Source organism: Onychostruthus taczanowskii, unplaced genomic scaffold, assembly GCF_017590055.1.
Source record: "Onychostruthus taczanowskii isolate IOZ18803 unplaced genomic scaffold, ASM1759005v1 scaffold24, whole genome shotgun sequence".
NCBI lineage: Eukaryota > Metazoa > Chordata > Aves > Passeriformes > Passeridae > Onychostruthus > Onychostruthus taczanowskii.
In genome coordinates, this window is record NW_024499684.1 from 10,674,546 (window position 1) to 10,687,170 (window position 12,625).

At 47.9% G+C, this 12,625-nt stretch overlaps 1 protein-coding gene across 9 annotated transcripts in view; it reads left to right on the plus strand.

The window, feature by feature from the left end:
• TP63 (tumor protein p63) overlaps window positions 1–12,625 on the plus strand; it is a 101,613-nt gene that overhangs the window by 70,478 nt on the left and 18,510 nt on the right. For 8 of the 9 annotated variants that reach the window (XM_041405801.1, XM_041405806.1, XM_041405809.1 and 5 more), the window contains 4 exons: window positions 9,400–9,586; window positions 11,287–11,402; window positions 11,692–11,801; window positions 12,059–12,195. In XM_041405801.1, the coding sequence (XP_041261735.1) occupies window positions 9,400–9,586; window positions 11,287–11,402; window positions 11,692–11,801; window positions 12,059–12,195 (550 nt within the window). The remainder of the gene's footprint in view (window positions 1–9,399; window positions 9,587–11,286; window positions 11,403–11,691; window positions 11,802–12,058; window positions 12,196–12,625) is intronic. The other variant, XM_041405802.1, reaches the window with a different exon arrangement.

Genomic DNA, 12,625 nt, shown 5'->3' on the forward strand with positions numbered 1-12,625 from the left:
TTTACAAGTAGGCCAGTCCTTTGGCATGAGCCAGAATTTGGGTGGAAATCTGTCACCATCTAGTAAAGTGTCCTGCTTTCCAGGGTGTTGAATGGCTGCTGCAGTCTGTGGCAGAGTGCCTCATAGTTCTGAGACTGACTCTGACACTAATATGCAGGCTTAGGATGTTGCTGATTGAAAAGACTGTATTGCCAGACCAACTTTGTTGTTTTGTTTTTTCTTTAATGTGTTCTCTCGTCCAGCTTGGCTTCCCTCTGGTGTAACAGATACTGTTCAAGTGACTCATTCACTTTCCGCTGCGTTATTAATGAAATCCCCTTATTGCAGATGAAGGAACTAAAAGGAGTTTTGTACAAACATTGTACATTGGGCATTTGCTTGTACCCTGCTTCTTCCCCTGATCTTTAGCTGGTGTGGAGCAGCCTGAATCTGTGGCTCTGTCACAAATTGCAGAGGACCCAAAGCCTCTATCTACTCTCTGTGGGGCTGCAAGATCTGACCTGCTTGTCTGGGACTTCTACTGCTGACTCATGTTTTTGAAACCAGGTTAGAATTGGGGGGAGCAGACTAATTTTGGAGAGCTTTGGAATTTTTGCTTTGCTGTTTCCTTTGTCTTAATTGAGCAACCTGTATGTATTGCTGTGCTTCTTCCCTCGTGGTTGAGTTCATCACCCTTCGACTTTCAGCAGGGGACAAAAGTGACAGGGAAATGCACTAAAAATTGGTGTCTGGTTACTCCAGACGATGTTTCCTCTAGCTGATTAGGGTTTTTGGAGTTGGCTGGTAGGATGGAGCATGCTGCAACTTGTGAACTTGAAACAAATGAGATCTGGAGGCTAATGGGAAACACACAGCAGCTTTCCTCTTTGGCTGAGCCTGGAACACATGACTGTAAGAAAGCTGAATCCCCCACACCAAGCTAGGAGGAGGTTTGAAATGGCCAACCTGGACTTTACTTAAAGCAGTCCATGAGCAGAACAGGTTCTGGTGCTCAGTATCAGAGGACAAGGCACATGAGTCAGGAGCAGTATGTGGTGGGGAGGTTTTGCTGTTTGGAGCCTCAATATGTTCTTTTCAGTTCGTTTCTGGAGTCCTTTGTAACAGAACTCAGATTTTTCATTAAAATACAGGTTGAATCAGATCTTAAATTCGGGTTTGAGCTCACAAATTCCCTTACACACAGGCACACACTGGCTTGAACAGGCAGTGGTTAACAGTGCTACCAGAAGTTAAGCATATGCTGAAGATTTTTTTACTAAGTCAAGTCCTGGAGGTTTTTGCCTGCAGCATTGGGATATGCCTTCTGGTGTAATGAGTAGAATTGCCTGGAAGGGCTGTTGCTGGTTATGTCACTGTGGCAGTGTTCAGCTGCTCTGACGCTTGAGGTCATACAATCAGCTTAGTTTCATGTAGGCAAGCATGTGGTCATATGTGTACTGTCCACTCATTGCATTACCTTCAAGCAGGTGTGTGTATTTTATAGAGATGCAAATATTTGTAACTCCAGTGTGGTGCTTTGTTAGCAGTGGGTTACCCTCGTGCTAGGAGGATGTGAAGTAGCCACGTGTCTGAGAGTAGCAGGCCTGTAGAAGGAGGGAAGAAATGCAATGGAGTTATCCACAAAGCTGCTTTGGCAATCGCTGTGATGATTAAAAATTGTGCTGTTGAATTTTGTTGGCTTACTAATTAATGCTTAATAATTGAAGTGGATGTTTTCCAGATCCAATTTTAAGTAATTATTTAGACTAATGTTGATCACCCCTCACTATTCTGCTGGAATTTAACACATCATAGCCTGTAGGTGAGTTTGAGTAGAATGAGAGTGAACCTCCTATAGCATGTTTCTTAATGTTGTATTTTCTGTGGTAGGCAAATAGGTTGCTTATTTGTTGTGCATTCATAGTGGAGAAGTCACTGGCAGATGTAGATACTGAGGAAGATGTTCAGCATCAGATCAGCTTGCCCTTCAGCAGATTTGCTCTCATTTCATACTTCTACCTCATAAAATTTTTGCTGCAAAGCAGTCTACTGGAAATATAAATTACTAGACATTGTTAGCATCTGAAACTTGTGTGCTACTGCTAAATTTTTGATTTAGAAACTGGCAGAGAAACTGGACACAATGCACAAGCAATGTATAAGCTGGCTACACAAGCTAAGGCCATTTCACTGCAGGAGTCTTATGATTTTTGTTTTAAAATAAGTTTAAAGTTTAAAATCTATTTAAATAATAGATTAGCAAAGGAAGAGAACCCCCAAAACCAAAGAGTAAAGCCTTCCTTTACACCTGACAATTCGTATCAAAAATGTATAAAGCTTACCTCCAAAGTTTTCCATTTGAGGTTTTTTCCTCTTGATACAGAATACTTTTCAGTTGATTCTTTGTTTTTGTTTTTAAAATGGTTTTCAAGCTAAACCTCAAGAGGTTTTCATTTGTTGATGAAGTAAGTCTGTAGATATGAAACTGAAATGTAAAAGCCCACATATATAAAGTTTTCACAGTTACAATAGTTTCATAGTGCAAAAGCAGTATGGGAAATTATCAGTGTTATTTCTGTGCCTGTCGTGGCTTTGCTGACAGTGTTAGGTAGAGGTGATACAACCTGATGGAGGTAGTTTTTAATTAAAATCCCTGGGGAGCCTCAAATGAGATATGCTGAATATGGTCATATGAAGGAATTACCTTATTATCCTAAAGATGTGAGAATCCAGCTGATACTCTCAATTCGGTATTTGGGGGATTTCAGGGAGTCTTCTATACCATGTCCAGGTGTGCATGTCCCCTTTCCATCCCGCCCTGCGAGTCGGGGTGTGTTTGCCGGCGGTGGGGCCGGGGAGCGCTGCTCACAGGGAGCTCCTGCGGGGAGGGGGAGCGGGGAGCTGCCGGTGTGCCAAGGCGAGAGATGGCTGTGCCGCTGCCGGAGGGCAGAGCCGCTGTTCCCCTGTCTCTGCCCTGCACTGGCAGAGCTGCTGTTCCCCTCGCTGCCCTGCGCTGGCAGAGCTGCTGTTCGCTCTCGCTGCCCTGCGCTGGCAGAGCTGCTGTTCGCTCTCGCTGCCCTGCGCTGGCAGAGCTGCTGTTCGCTCTCGCTGCCCTGCGCTGGCAGAGCTGCTGTTCGCTCTCGCTGCCCTGCGCTGGCAGAGCCGCTGTTCCCCTGTCTCTGCCCTGCACTGGCAGAGCCGCTGTTCGCTCTCTCTGCCCTGCACTGGCAGAGCCGCTGTTCCCCTCTCTGCCCTGCACTGGCAGAGCCGCTGTTCCCCTCTCTGCCCTGCACTGTCAGAGCTGCTGTTCCCCTCGCTGCCCTGCGCTGGCAGAGCTGCTGTTCCCCTCTCTGCCCTGCGCTGGCAGAGCCGCTGTTCCCCTCTCTGCCCTGCACTGGCAGAGCTGCTGTTCCCCTCGCTGCCCTGCACTGTCAGAGCTGCTGTTCCCCTCTCTGCCCTGCACTGGCAGAGCTGCTGTTCCCCTCTCTGCCCTGCGCTGGCAGAGCTGCTGTTCCCCTCTCTGCCCTGCGCTAGCACGGCGCAGCAGCTCGGGGGCTGCGCCCCGCGGTGCCCGCGGCCGGGGAGCGGCTCCCCTGCATCCCTGTCCGCAGGCTACGTTTCTGCGCCCTCCTCCCCGCCACCCCTCCCCTTCCCCGTTTACCTAGGCAGGTCAGCACACACACACACGCACCCTTAGATTTATTTTTTTCGCTAAGTTTTGCAAGGCGCAGCAGCTGCCGGCGCTGGGAGTGCCACACGCCGTGGGGCACCCCGCGCTGTCCCGCGTCCCCGTCCCCCTGTCCCGCGTCCCCCTGTCCCGCGTCCCCCTGTCCCGCTGCCCCGTGTCCCGCGTCCCGTTGCCCCGCGCGCGTCCCGGTGTCCCGCGTCCCCGTGTCCCGCGCCCCGCGTGTGCCCCGAATGTGTCGCGCTGCCCCGCGTGTGCCCCGCGGCACCCCGGGCCCCGCGCCCCCGTGGCTCGCGTTCCCCCTGGGCTCGGGGGGACGCGGGGCCCACCTGCCTGATGTCAACATCCCGGCGGGCGAGGCCAGCAGGAATGTGCCGCGCCCCGCCCGGCGCAGGTAATTAATCCCCGCGACTGACAGGTGGCAACAGGCGGCCTTTGGCTGCGGCTCCCGGGGAAAAGCGCTCGGAGGAAGGATTTTAATAACTCATCAGCACCGTTCGTGAGCGCCTGGCGAGGCGGTGGGGATGGGGAGGGGGCAGAAGAGCCCCAGGGGAAAATGAAGTTTAAGTCTTTGCGAAGGCGAACGCCCTTGGGTGATTCACTGCCCTTCCTCAAGAGGGAAGAGAGTGTGACATGGTTTTTCCTTTGCCCCGGGGTGGAGAAATTTGGTACATGCCTGCAAAGCATTGGTGGAGCTGCATCAGCATCCCCTCCTGATCCTGTGCTCCGGGGCATCGAACGATGGCTTCCCTCGCACATGGGGGATGCTCACAGGCATTCCTGTCTCCCGGGCTGTGAGGCTGGGGGTTGTTGCCACACCTGGTGGATCTGTGTCACTGGACCTGTTGGCTGTGCCCATTCATGGTTTGAATGCCAGCTATGCCCACTAGCAGCAAGCTGTCCACTTTTCTCTGGACTCTGGTGAGACAGAGGGCCTCAGACTGAAGCTTCAGTGAGTCAGCTCACAAGCTGTGTGGTTAAGGTTATGATGAGCTGAAGGTTAAATCTGGAAGGAGGTGTCCAAGTGTGCAGCACTCCTGGTACAGCTCCTCTTCACTGAGTGTTTTCTGGGTACAAGCTGGTTCCTAAGAGTGTGTGTGCATGTGCACACGTGTGTTTGACGTGCCCCCACACGCTCCCAGCAGTTTTTTGTAAATGAAAAGTAAAATCATGGTCAAGCATAGCAAAAATGTTTAAAGTGGTTGTGTAAATTTCACTTTTTGTTCTTAGTTGGTAGCTTCCTTTCTTCCCACTGCCTTTTGTTCTCCTAAATAATTAAAACATGTTCAAATTATTTTCTATTTCTTTGTGCCTCTCCTTGTTTTCACCTGTGAATACTTTGGTGCAGGTAGCTATTCCATTCCCACTCTTCTCTTTTTTCCCCTTCTTAGGGAGTTAGTTTGGTGGGGAGAAAGCATAGCTGATTGACAGCTTTGAAAACATCAAGTAAAATGAATCTAGTTAACTGAGTTGAACTAAAACATGACTGCTTGAAAGAAGCTTGCAAAAGATTTGAAAGACCTGTTGATCTGAGCAGGAGGGGCTCAGGGAGCTGTAATGCCTTAAGCCAACCTCTGGGATCACCTTCAAGCTGACATCTGTCAGCATTTGTAGAGCTGACTGAGCCCCACTCCTTTTAAAGATTTAGGAGCCATAATCCCTCTGCTGGATCAGATGGTAAAACAGATATTAGAGGTAGATTTCGAAAGTAGTGTTTGGGGTATTTCACTGCATCAGAGTTTTGCAGAGGAATTGAGTACTTGGTAAAAAGCCATTGTGGCTTTTATTGCACTGAGCACTTCCTTTCAGGAGACTACAGTCCCTTATAGCAAAAATACTCCATTTGAGATTCAAGAATGTTTTGGTTTTGCCTTTCAACCCTTTGTTGACACACCTTCAGTAGAAGGGGCTTACTAAGAAATCAGACAGGTGTTGCCTGATGGTAGCTGGCGTGTGTATTGTGATACTGAATTACCAGCCAGGGTGCCAAGAGTGGGTAATACAGTATGTATGCACAGGCAGGTGGGGAGAGCAGAGCTAAAGGCACTGGAACGTTTGCACCTTTCATTTTAAAATGTATTATTAAGCAAAAAGCTAAATTCCTGACAGGCAGCAGTCGAACCCCAAAGAAAAGTCTGAGCCAAAGCTCTTTCCTCTCCCTCTTGAGTAGACAACACATTTCCAGGCTCAGCTCTTTTGTTTTAAATGGCTTTCAGGTCTGTACTCTGGTGGAAGTGGTGTTGCACTCCTCAGGCTCCACAGCTTTGTTCCTACTGCTAGATAATGGTTGTTGTCATCTTGTTAACTGATAGACTTGTTTGTTTGGTCAAACTCATTTTTTTATATTGGTACTACTAATTAATTTAGTTTTCCTGCTCAATTGTGTTGATTAATAGTCATGCTTTGGATTTCTGGGAATTGCTCACAGTCTCACCCCTCATACAGCAAGTGTCAGTTCACAGCAAAATGGTGAGCAGGGGACTGTCACCTCCTTCCTGCAGGGTGGGGTGGTGTGGGACCACTGAGGAGCAGCACCTGTGCCAAGAGAGTGATCCTCGCTTTCAGGCACTGAGTGCACAAACAGTTTCTGCCTCGGGTTTTCTTTCTGAAGTGCCTTTGCTTTGAAATCTATATACAATATCCTGTCTTGCTCTGTGGATATAGCGATTATCACTGATCCAGGACGAAGTCACTATGACCTAGTTGTTGGCATCTATTTATGCCAATAAATGGCTGTGCATCAGGTTACTCCTGGTTGCAGCAAAGTTGGCGGGGTGGGAAACTCAAGCCCGTCTCTGTCTGACAGCAGGTACCCGTGGACAGATTTACACCGGTGTTAAATGACTGTCCCTTCAGCGATTACACGCTCACAGGCGGCTGTGCCTGGGGTAGATGTGAAATCATGGCTCTGTGCCATGTCCCCAAGCCCTGTGCAGTGCCTGTGAGGCTTGAACTCCTCTTGCAGTCAGGTGACAAAAAGGCAGCTCAGCCCCCTGTTGCCTCTTTTGACTCTGCTGGGCACGGCCACTAAATCTTCCCACATCCTGACTGTGCTCTGAGGCTGAGGTGGGCTCCTGGTTACCCTCCTTCCCTGACATGCCAAGTTCAAGTTGTTGGCTGGAACCTGCAGCTCTTGAGTCTGCCATGTGTTTCTTTGTTGGATAGGCTTGTTCATCATAAGCCATCAGCTCTTGGCTGTTTGCTTTCTGTGAATTTAGCAGTGTGAAGTTAGGGTATAGGTGCAATGCCTTCCTTGCTGGTTGTAGTCAAAGGGCTCCAACAGCTGGGGTGCCAAAGGGTGGATGAAGAGCGGATCCCTTTCTCTGCTCACAGAGGGGCTGTGCTGTTTTATCACAAGCCTCAGTATTTGTGCTGGGTTTGGATACATCTCAGTATTTCTGAAAGCAGTGATTTTTGGTTTTCCCCTTTCTTGTAACCCCAGCTTTCTATCTTTGAAGATACTATATGTAAAATTACAGTCAGCACCAGGAGTCCTGTTGAGCAGTGACTGAGGGTGTGTATCTCTTTCCATTTGTTCAAGTCTCTGGATGCCTGCAGACACTGGACACGTTGCCTGCTGGCATATGCCATGCCCTCTGTGCACCTCTGCTCTTCAGTATTTAGGCTTGCATCTCAGCCCATCACTTCTGGGTGCCCAATTCTTTATGCTTCAGTGATGTTAAGGCATCCAAGTGATTAGTTGGCTTTTTGAGATTTTTGAAGCTTTCTGTCCTTAAAACTTTCACAGTGCTGAGCAAACTGATGTGTTGAAGGAAACAGTGCTTTACAGGTTTTCTTCCTTTTTAAATATAAGTGATTCTTTTTTTGCCTCTTGAAATGGAAAGACAACATGGTGAGCTCACTCTTACCTTCAGTAAGGAATTGCTTTTTAATTAAGAAACAATAAGGAATTTCAGGTTTAAAAGACGTATGATACAAATCACCATCTAGATGTGTTTCGCAACTTTTCTTTTTTGTAATTGTTTGGCATGTTCCCCGTTTCCGCGGGCTGGGTAAATCCTTTGCGGGTTTAATCTCTAGCCTGCAGGCACATAAAATACATTGCACAATTTGGCCTTTGCATTTTAAAGAAATCTTTTTTTGTATCTTAAATACCTGTAGCATCTTTTCTGCCACATGGCAGGATGGTGTTGAGTGAGGAGGGAAGGGACTGGCTTGGTTTATGTTTAATCCCTCTCTCCTGCCCAGTATCTCTTGCAAGATTGGTTTTTCCTATGTTAGCAGTGTGTACACTCTGAAATGCAAATAATCCCTGACTATCACTAGCTAATCCTTTTCCTGCTGCATCATCTGCCACCCAGCCTTGCACGCGCTGGCTCTCCCCGTCCCAGTGGGGTCCATGGCCACAGGGTGCTTCTGACCAGTATGAACCTGTCACTGCTGTGTTTGAACAGCTGGGAACAGGGCTCTATTGGCCCAGGGCTCCTAGAGACCTTTTCCTGTGAGGAAACAACCACCTTGGGGCTTTCACTTTTCTTTGTCTGCAAGAACTGAGGGCACGGAGATGGGGAAATGCCAGCAATTCCTGTGGCTTAGGTTGTTACAGGGAGAGCTCAGCACTCATAAATGTCTGAATAGCAGGAGAAAACTGAATGGCTCTGGAGCAGAGTTCTGAAAAACCTGCCATGTTTTGGAACAGCCTTATACAGGAGGGGAGACTGGAGAGTCTCCTTCATGGGAGATATCCAGGAAAATGGGTTTAGGTTGTCCAGTACTGAACCACTTGGGACTTTCCTTGCCATCCTCTCTGCTAAACAGATGCATTTATTTTGATGAGGGATTTTGAAAAGAAACCACCTGCTTCAGCCTTGATGTTTTGCTGAGTTAAAGTTTCCAGATGTGAACTCACTCCATGAAAATGCTGCATTAGTTTACTGTTGTACTGGGGAACATCTTAAGAGAAATCTAATATTCTCCAAATTAGCACAGTGAATAAGAGCACCTTGTTCTGTTCCAAATACTCATTGCATGGTCACAGCCTCCCTTTTGGAGCCAGCTGCTGGGTTTTGCTCTAGGTTATGGTCACTGTGGGCTGGTCTTTGGGCTGTTCAACTCTTCTGACCTTTGAAAAATAAAATACTGGACTTTATTTACCTCATTTCTGGATGTAATGATTTTAGTTCAGAAGTGAGGGGATTACTACAAAGATGTTCAGTAGATGTGGGAGATGATTTTAAAAGATGACTGATATGTCAGATTTGGTATAACTCTCAGATTGATCAGGGTCTTGGTTTCAAGTACTGTTCAGTTCCAAGGGTGATGTTTTTATTTAATCCCTCTGCAAGAGTAGGAGGGCTTCTTAGAAAAGAGGATGAAACACTTTTATGTCTGTGGTTTTGAGTGCTTCCAGGATTACAGGATGCTGTGAAAAGAATAGCATCTGTTTTGTTAGGTGGGTGTTGGGTGTCCTTTGCAAGAGGGAGTGTGTGCCCAAGAGAAATGAAGGCTTTATTTGTTCAAGTAAATGAAGTGCTCTTTATCTGAATATTTTTGCCTTTGGGGAAGCTAGGATGTAGATTTATGCTCTGCTATTTTACAGCAGGTAAAGGTCTAGGGGTTTTGTCACCATTCTGGAAGCACGGTTGTTGTACAAATGCAGTGGCTGTGCAGTGGCTGGTGCTTTCAGTTACATGTACAAAGCCATCTCCATGTTCCTGGTGTGCCTTTATCCCCAGCTGAACTTCTGCCTCTCCTTTGTTCTGTTCCCCATTCAGTATTCCACCGAACTGAAAAAGCTGTACTGCCAGATCGCCAAGACATGTCCCATCCAGATCAAAGTGATGACCCCACCGCCTCAGGGAGCTGTCATCAGGGCTATGCCAGTCTACAAGAAAGCTGAACACGTCACTGAAGTGGTCAAACGCTGCCCAAACCACGAGCTGAGCCGCGAGTTCAACGAGGGTAAGGAGGGCAGTGCTGTGCTGGCAGTCCCTCTCCAGAGCTGCTTGGCTGATGAGCGGCCACTGAGGGATGTGACAGCAGCTTCAGAGCAAACCTTCTGGAAACAGAAGGTTTGCTCTGAAGTTGTGCAGCCTTTTATTTCCTGTGCTTGGCAGGAAGGATCATGCAATCAGTGCTTTAGCAGTCCCTGTGCCTGCTCGTCCTTGGGAGGAAAGCACTGAAATAAACCTCGTGCCTGCCCCGGTCGGATGGATGTCTGTCCTCGTGGCAGGCACTGCCCCTCTGGCAGCCCTTCTCTGCTTTGCTTTTGCTCCTGCAATGAGAAGCAGCTGTTCTTGTGCTCAGGAATGAGCTTCCATGTGGCTGGGACAGGGATCTAGTAACAGGATGCAATATCATCTCCAGTCCTTAATCCACGCCTCAAAGACGGAGGGGCTGTTTATCTCTGGCAGGGTAATGCTAAGTGCCAGCATCAACTGTAGGCAACGTTCTTCTGCAAGTAACACTCCCAGTTCAGTATACATGTTTTAATCTTTTACTTGCTTCTCCTCATGTTAGTGAAGTAGCAGCTGTTTTTAAAATGTCCTTTGGTTTTCTGCAAGCTCACAGGCTGGGTTCCATTTTGCCTTGGTCATTTAAGTTCACTTAAGTTCAGATGAGCATCTGTTTTATTCTACATACATTATTTATCTCCTACTGTAAAAAAACCCTGGGTTGGTGTCAGTTAGCAGGATGTCTTAGGAGTCTGGATCCCATTGCAGGTTACAGTGCAGCCAGCTAGACAAGCCCCAGAAATAAGCAAGGCCTTGGGAGAGTAAAATCAGAGTGGAGTGAGACAATTCTTCAAATCAGTTTTTGTATTAAAAAGTGCTTTTCTGACAGGACTGGATTTATTGAGGTTTGACGCTATTCAATAATGGAGTTTTAAGAAAGGAAAAAAATCTATAAATTCTTATTCTGAAATAATTATTTCTGTAGAAATAGACTGTATTTTGAGTAGGAAATGAACAGTTAATACACAAAACGAATTCTTGAGATGAACCCATAGCAGGCTTCTCTCCTCAGAATTTAGTTGAATGTTGTAGAAACACTAAAGAAAATTTATAGGAAGGAAGCTTTTAATTATTGGAAAGTGGCCTAGGATCCAAGAAGATCAAGTTCCCTTCTGCTGCTGCTGTAAGCAAGCATGATTTTTCAAGCTGCCCATTAATTAAATGCATATTTCTTTTGCTTCTTGATTCTTTTTTTTAAGGATCAAGACTGAGGGAAGGGAGTAGAAGAGAGCTAGCTAGCTAGATGGGAAAAAGAGTAGGAATTGAGACTTGAAGGAATTTGCTTTGTATATACATTAGAGGGAGGAAAATAAGGGCTTTCAGCTGGTGTGAAAATCCAGCAGGAGTTATCTGCTGGAAGAACTGCTGTGAGCTGCCATTCAGTTCACATTTTGGCTCACTTCTGGGATCTTGGGAAGCCCATGTTCAAGTTTAGCCACAGGTGTTCAGAGTGAGCTTGGGAAAGCCTGTGTTGCTTTTGGTGTCTGGCAGCAGGGATCTTGGGAAGGGATGCTTCAAGGGCTGAGAGGCACCTGTGTGCTCTGATGGACCTCTGGGTCCACATGCATCTCCCTGATGGCAGATTTTGCCACTCAATGCATGACCTTACTGAGCAGTGTCTTGTTTTTTTCCTCTTTGCCTTTGCAGGGCAGATTGCACCTCCCAGCCACCTGATCAGAGTGGAAGGGAACAGCCATGCCCAGTATGTAGAAGACCCCATCACCGGGAGGCAGAGCGTGCTGGTCCCCTACGAGCCACCCCAGGTGTGTTGTGAGCTTGAGCTGGTGGCACCCTGGCATGGAAGGGTTGGGGGTTGTAACCCTGGTCAAAGGAGTTGGGTTCTTGGGCTTTCCCTGTCCTCACCACAATGAATCTTCCTTTCTGTCAGAAATGAGCTGTGAAACACCCTCCTTATTCCTTTTAAGGAAGCTCTGTATTGGGGGCCTATTTCATGCTGGTCCACTTACAGCCCAGCTTGGGGAATGAAAAAGGAGGGCTTGGAAAAAGCAGAGCTTTCCATCCACCATCTCTTCTCCACCTTTGTCTCACCAGGTTGGTACTGAGTTCACCACAGTCTTGTACAACTTCATGTGCAACAGCAGCTGCGTTGGAGGGATGAACCGCCGCCCGATCCTTATCATTGTGACCCTGGAAACCAGAGAGTAAGTTGTGCATCATGAGTGTAACCCTTCTGGCTCCTCTTCCACTTAGGACAGCATTCCATCTCCTTAGGAACAACTTAATTCAAGGATTAAGTAGGATACTGTAGGATACTTCTTAGATCTTTGCAGCTGGGAGTTGCTCAGCACCTGGGAAATCCGGGCTGGGCAATGGAAGGTGCGGAGTGTGGTGTGAAGTTGAGAGCTGCTGGCCTGTGTCCGAGATGCCAGCTGATGTTTCTCCTCACCTGTCTTCCCAGTGGGCAAGTCTTGGGCCGCCGATGTTTCGAAGCCCGCATTTGTGCTTGCCCAGGCAGGGACCGCAAGGCAGACGAGGACAGCATCCGCAAGCAGCAAGTGTCCGACAGCACAAAGAATGGTGATGGTACGAAGCGCCGTAAGTAGCTGCAGAGCTGGGCAGATGGGGCTGTCTCTGGGTGCTTGTGCCACGGGGACAGAGTGGTGCTGTGCATGGGCTTGCAGGCAGGAGGGCATCAGGCATCTGTTCTCCCAGGGTGAATCAGCCTAGAAATTGAGCTGGTGTTCACAAAGCTGTGTTTGACAGTCTGGGTGTGTGGGCTCCTTTGCAGCATTGCTGGTGTTAGATTAGCCCTGCCAGTGGTGAGTGGAGGGGGTGTTTATTTGCCACCTTCCAATTGTATGTCTGGAACTCTAACCTTTTGGACCTTTACCGCTTGTTTGGGGTCATGCTGTTATTCTTTGCTTCATCTAGCCAGTGTTCTGTGCTGTGGCAGGTGTCTTCCAGCCATAGGGATCTAGACTGAGGCTGCACACAAACCCTGCTGTGCATTGCAGATGCCCTGGCA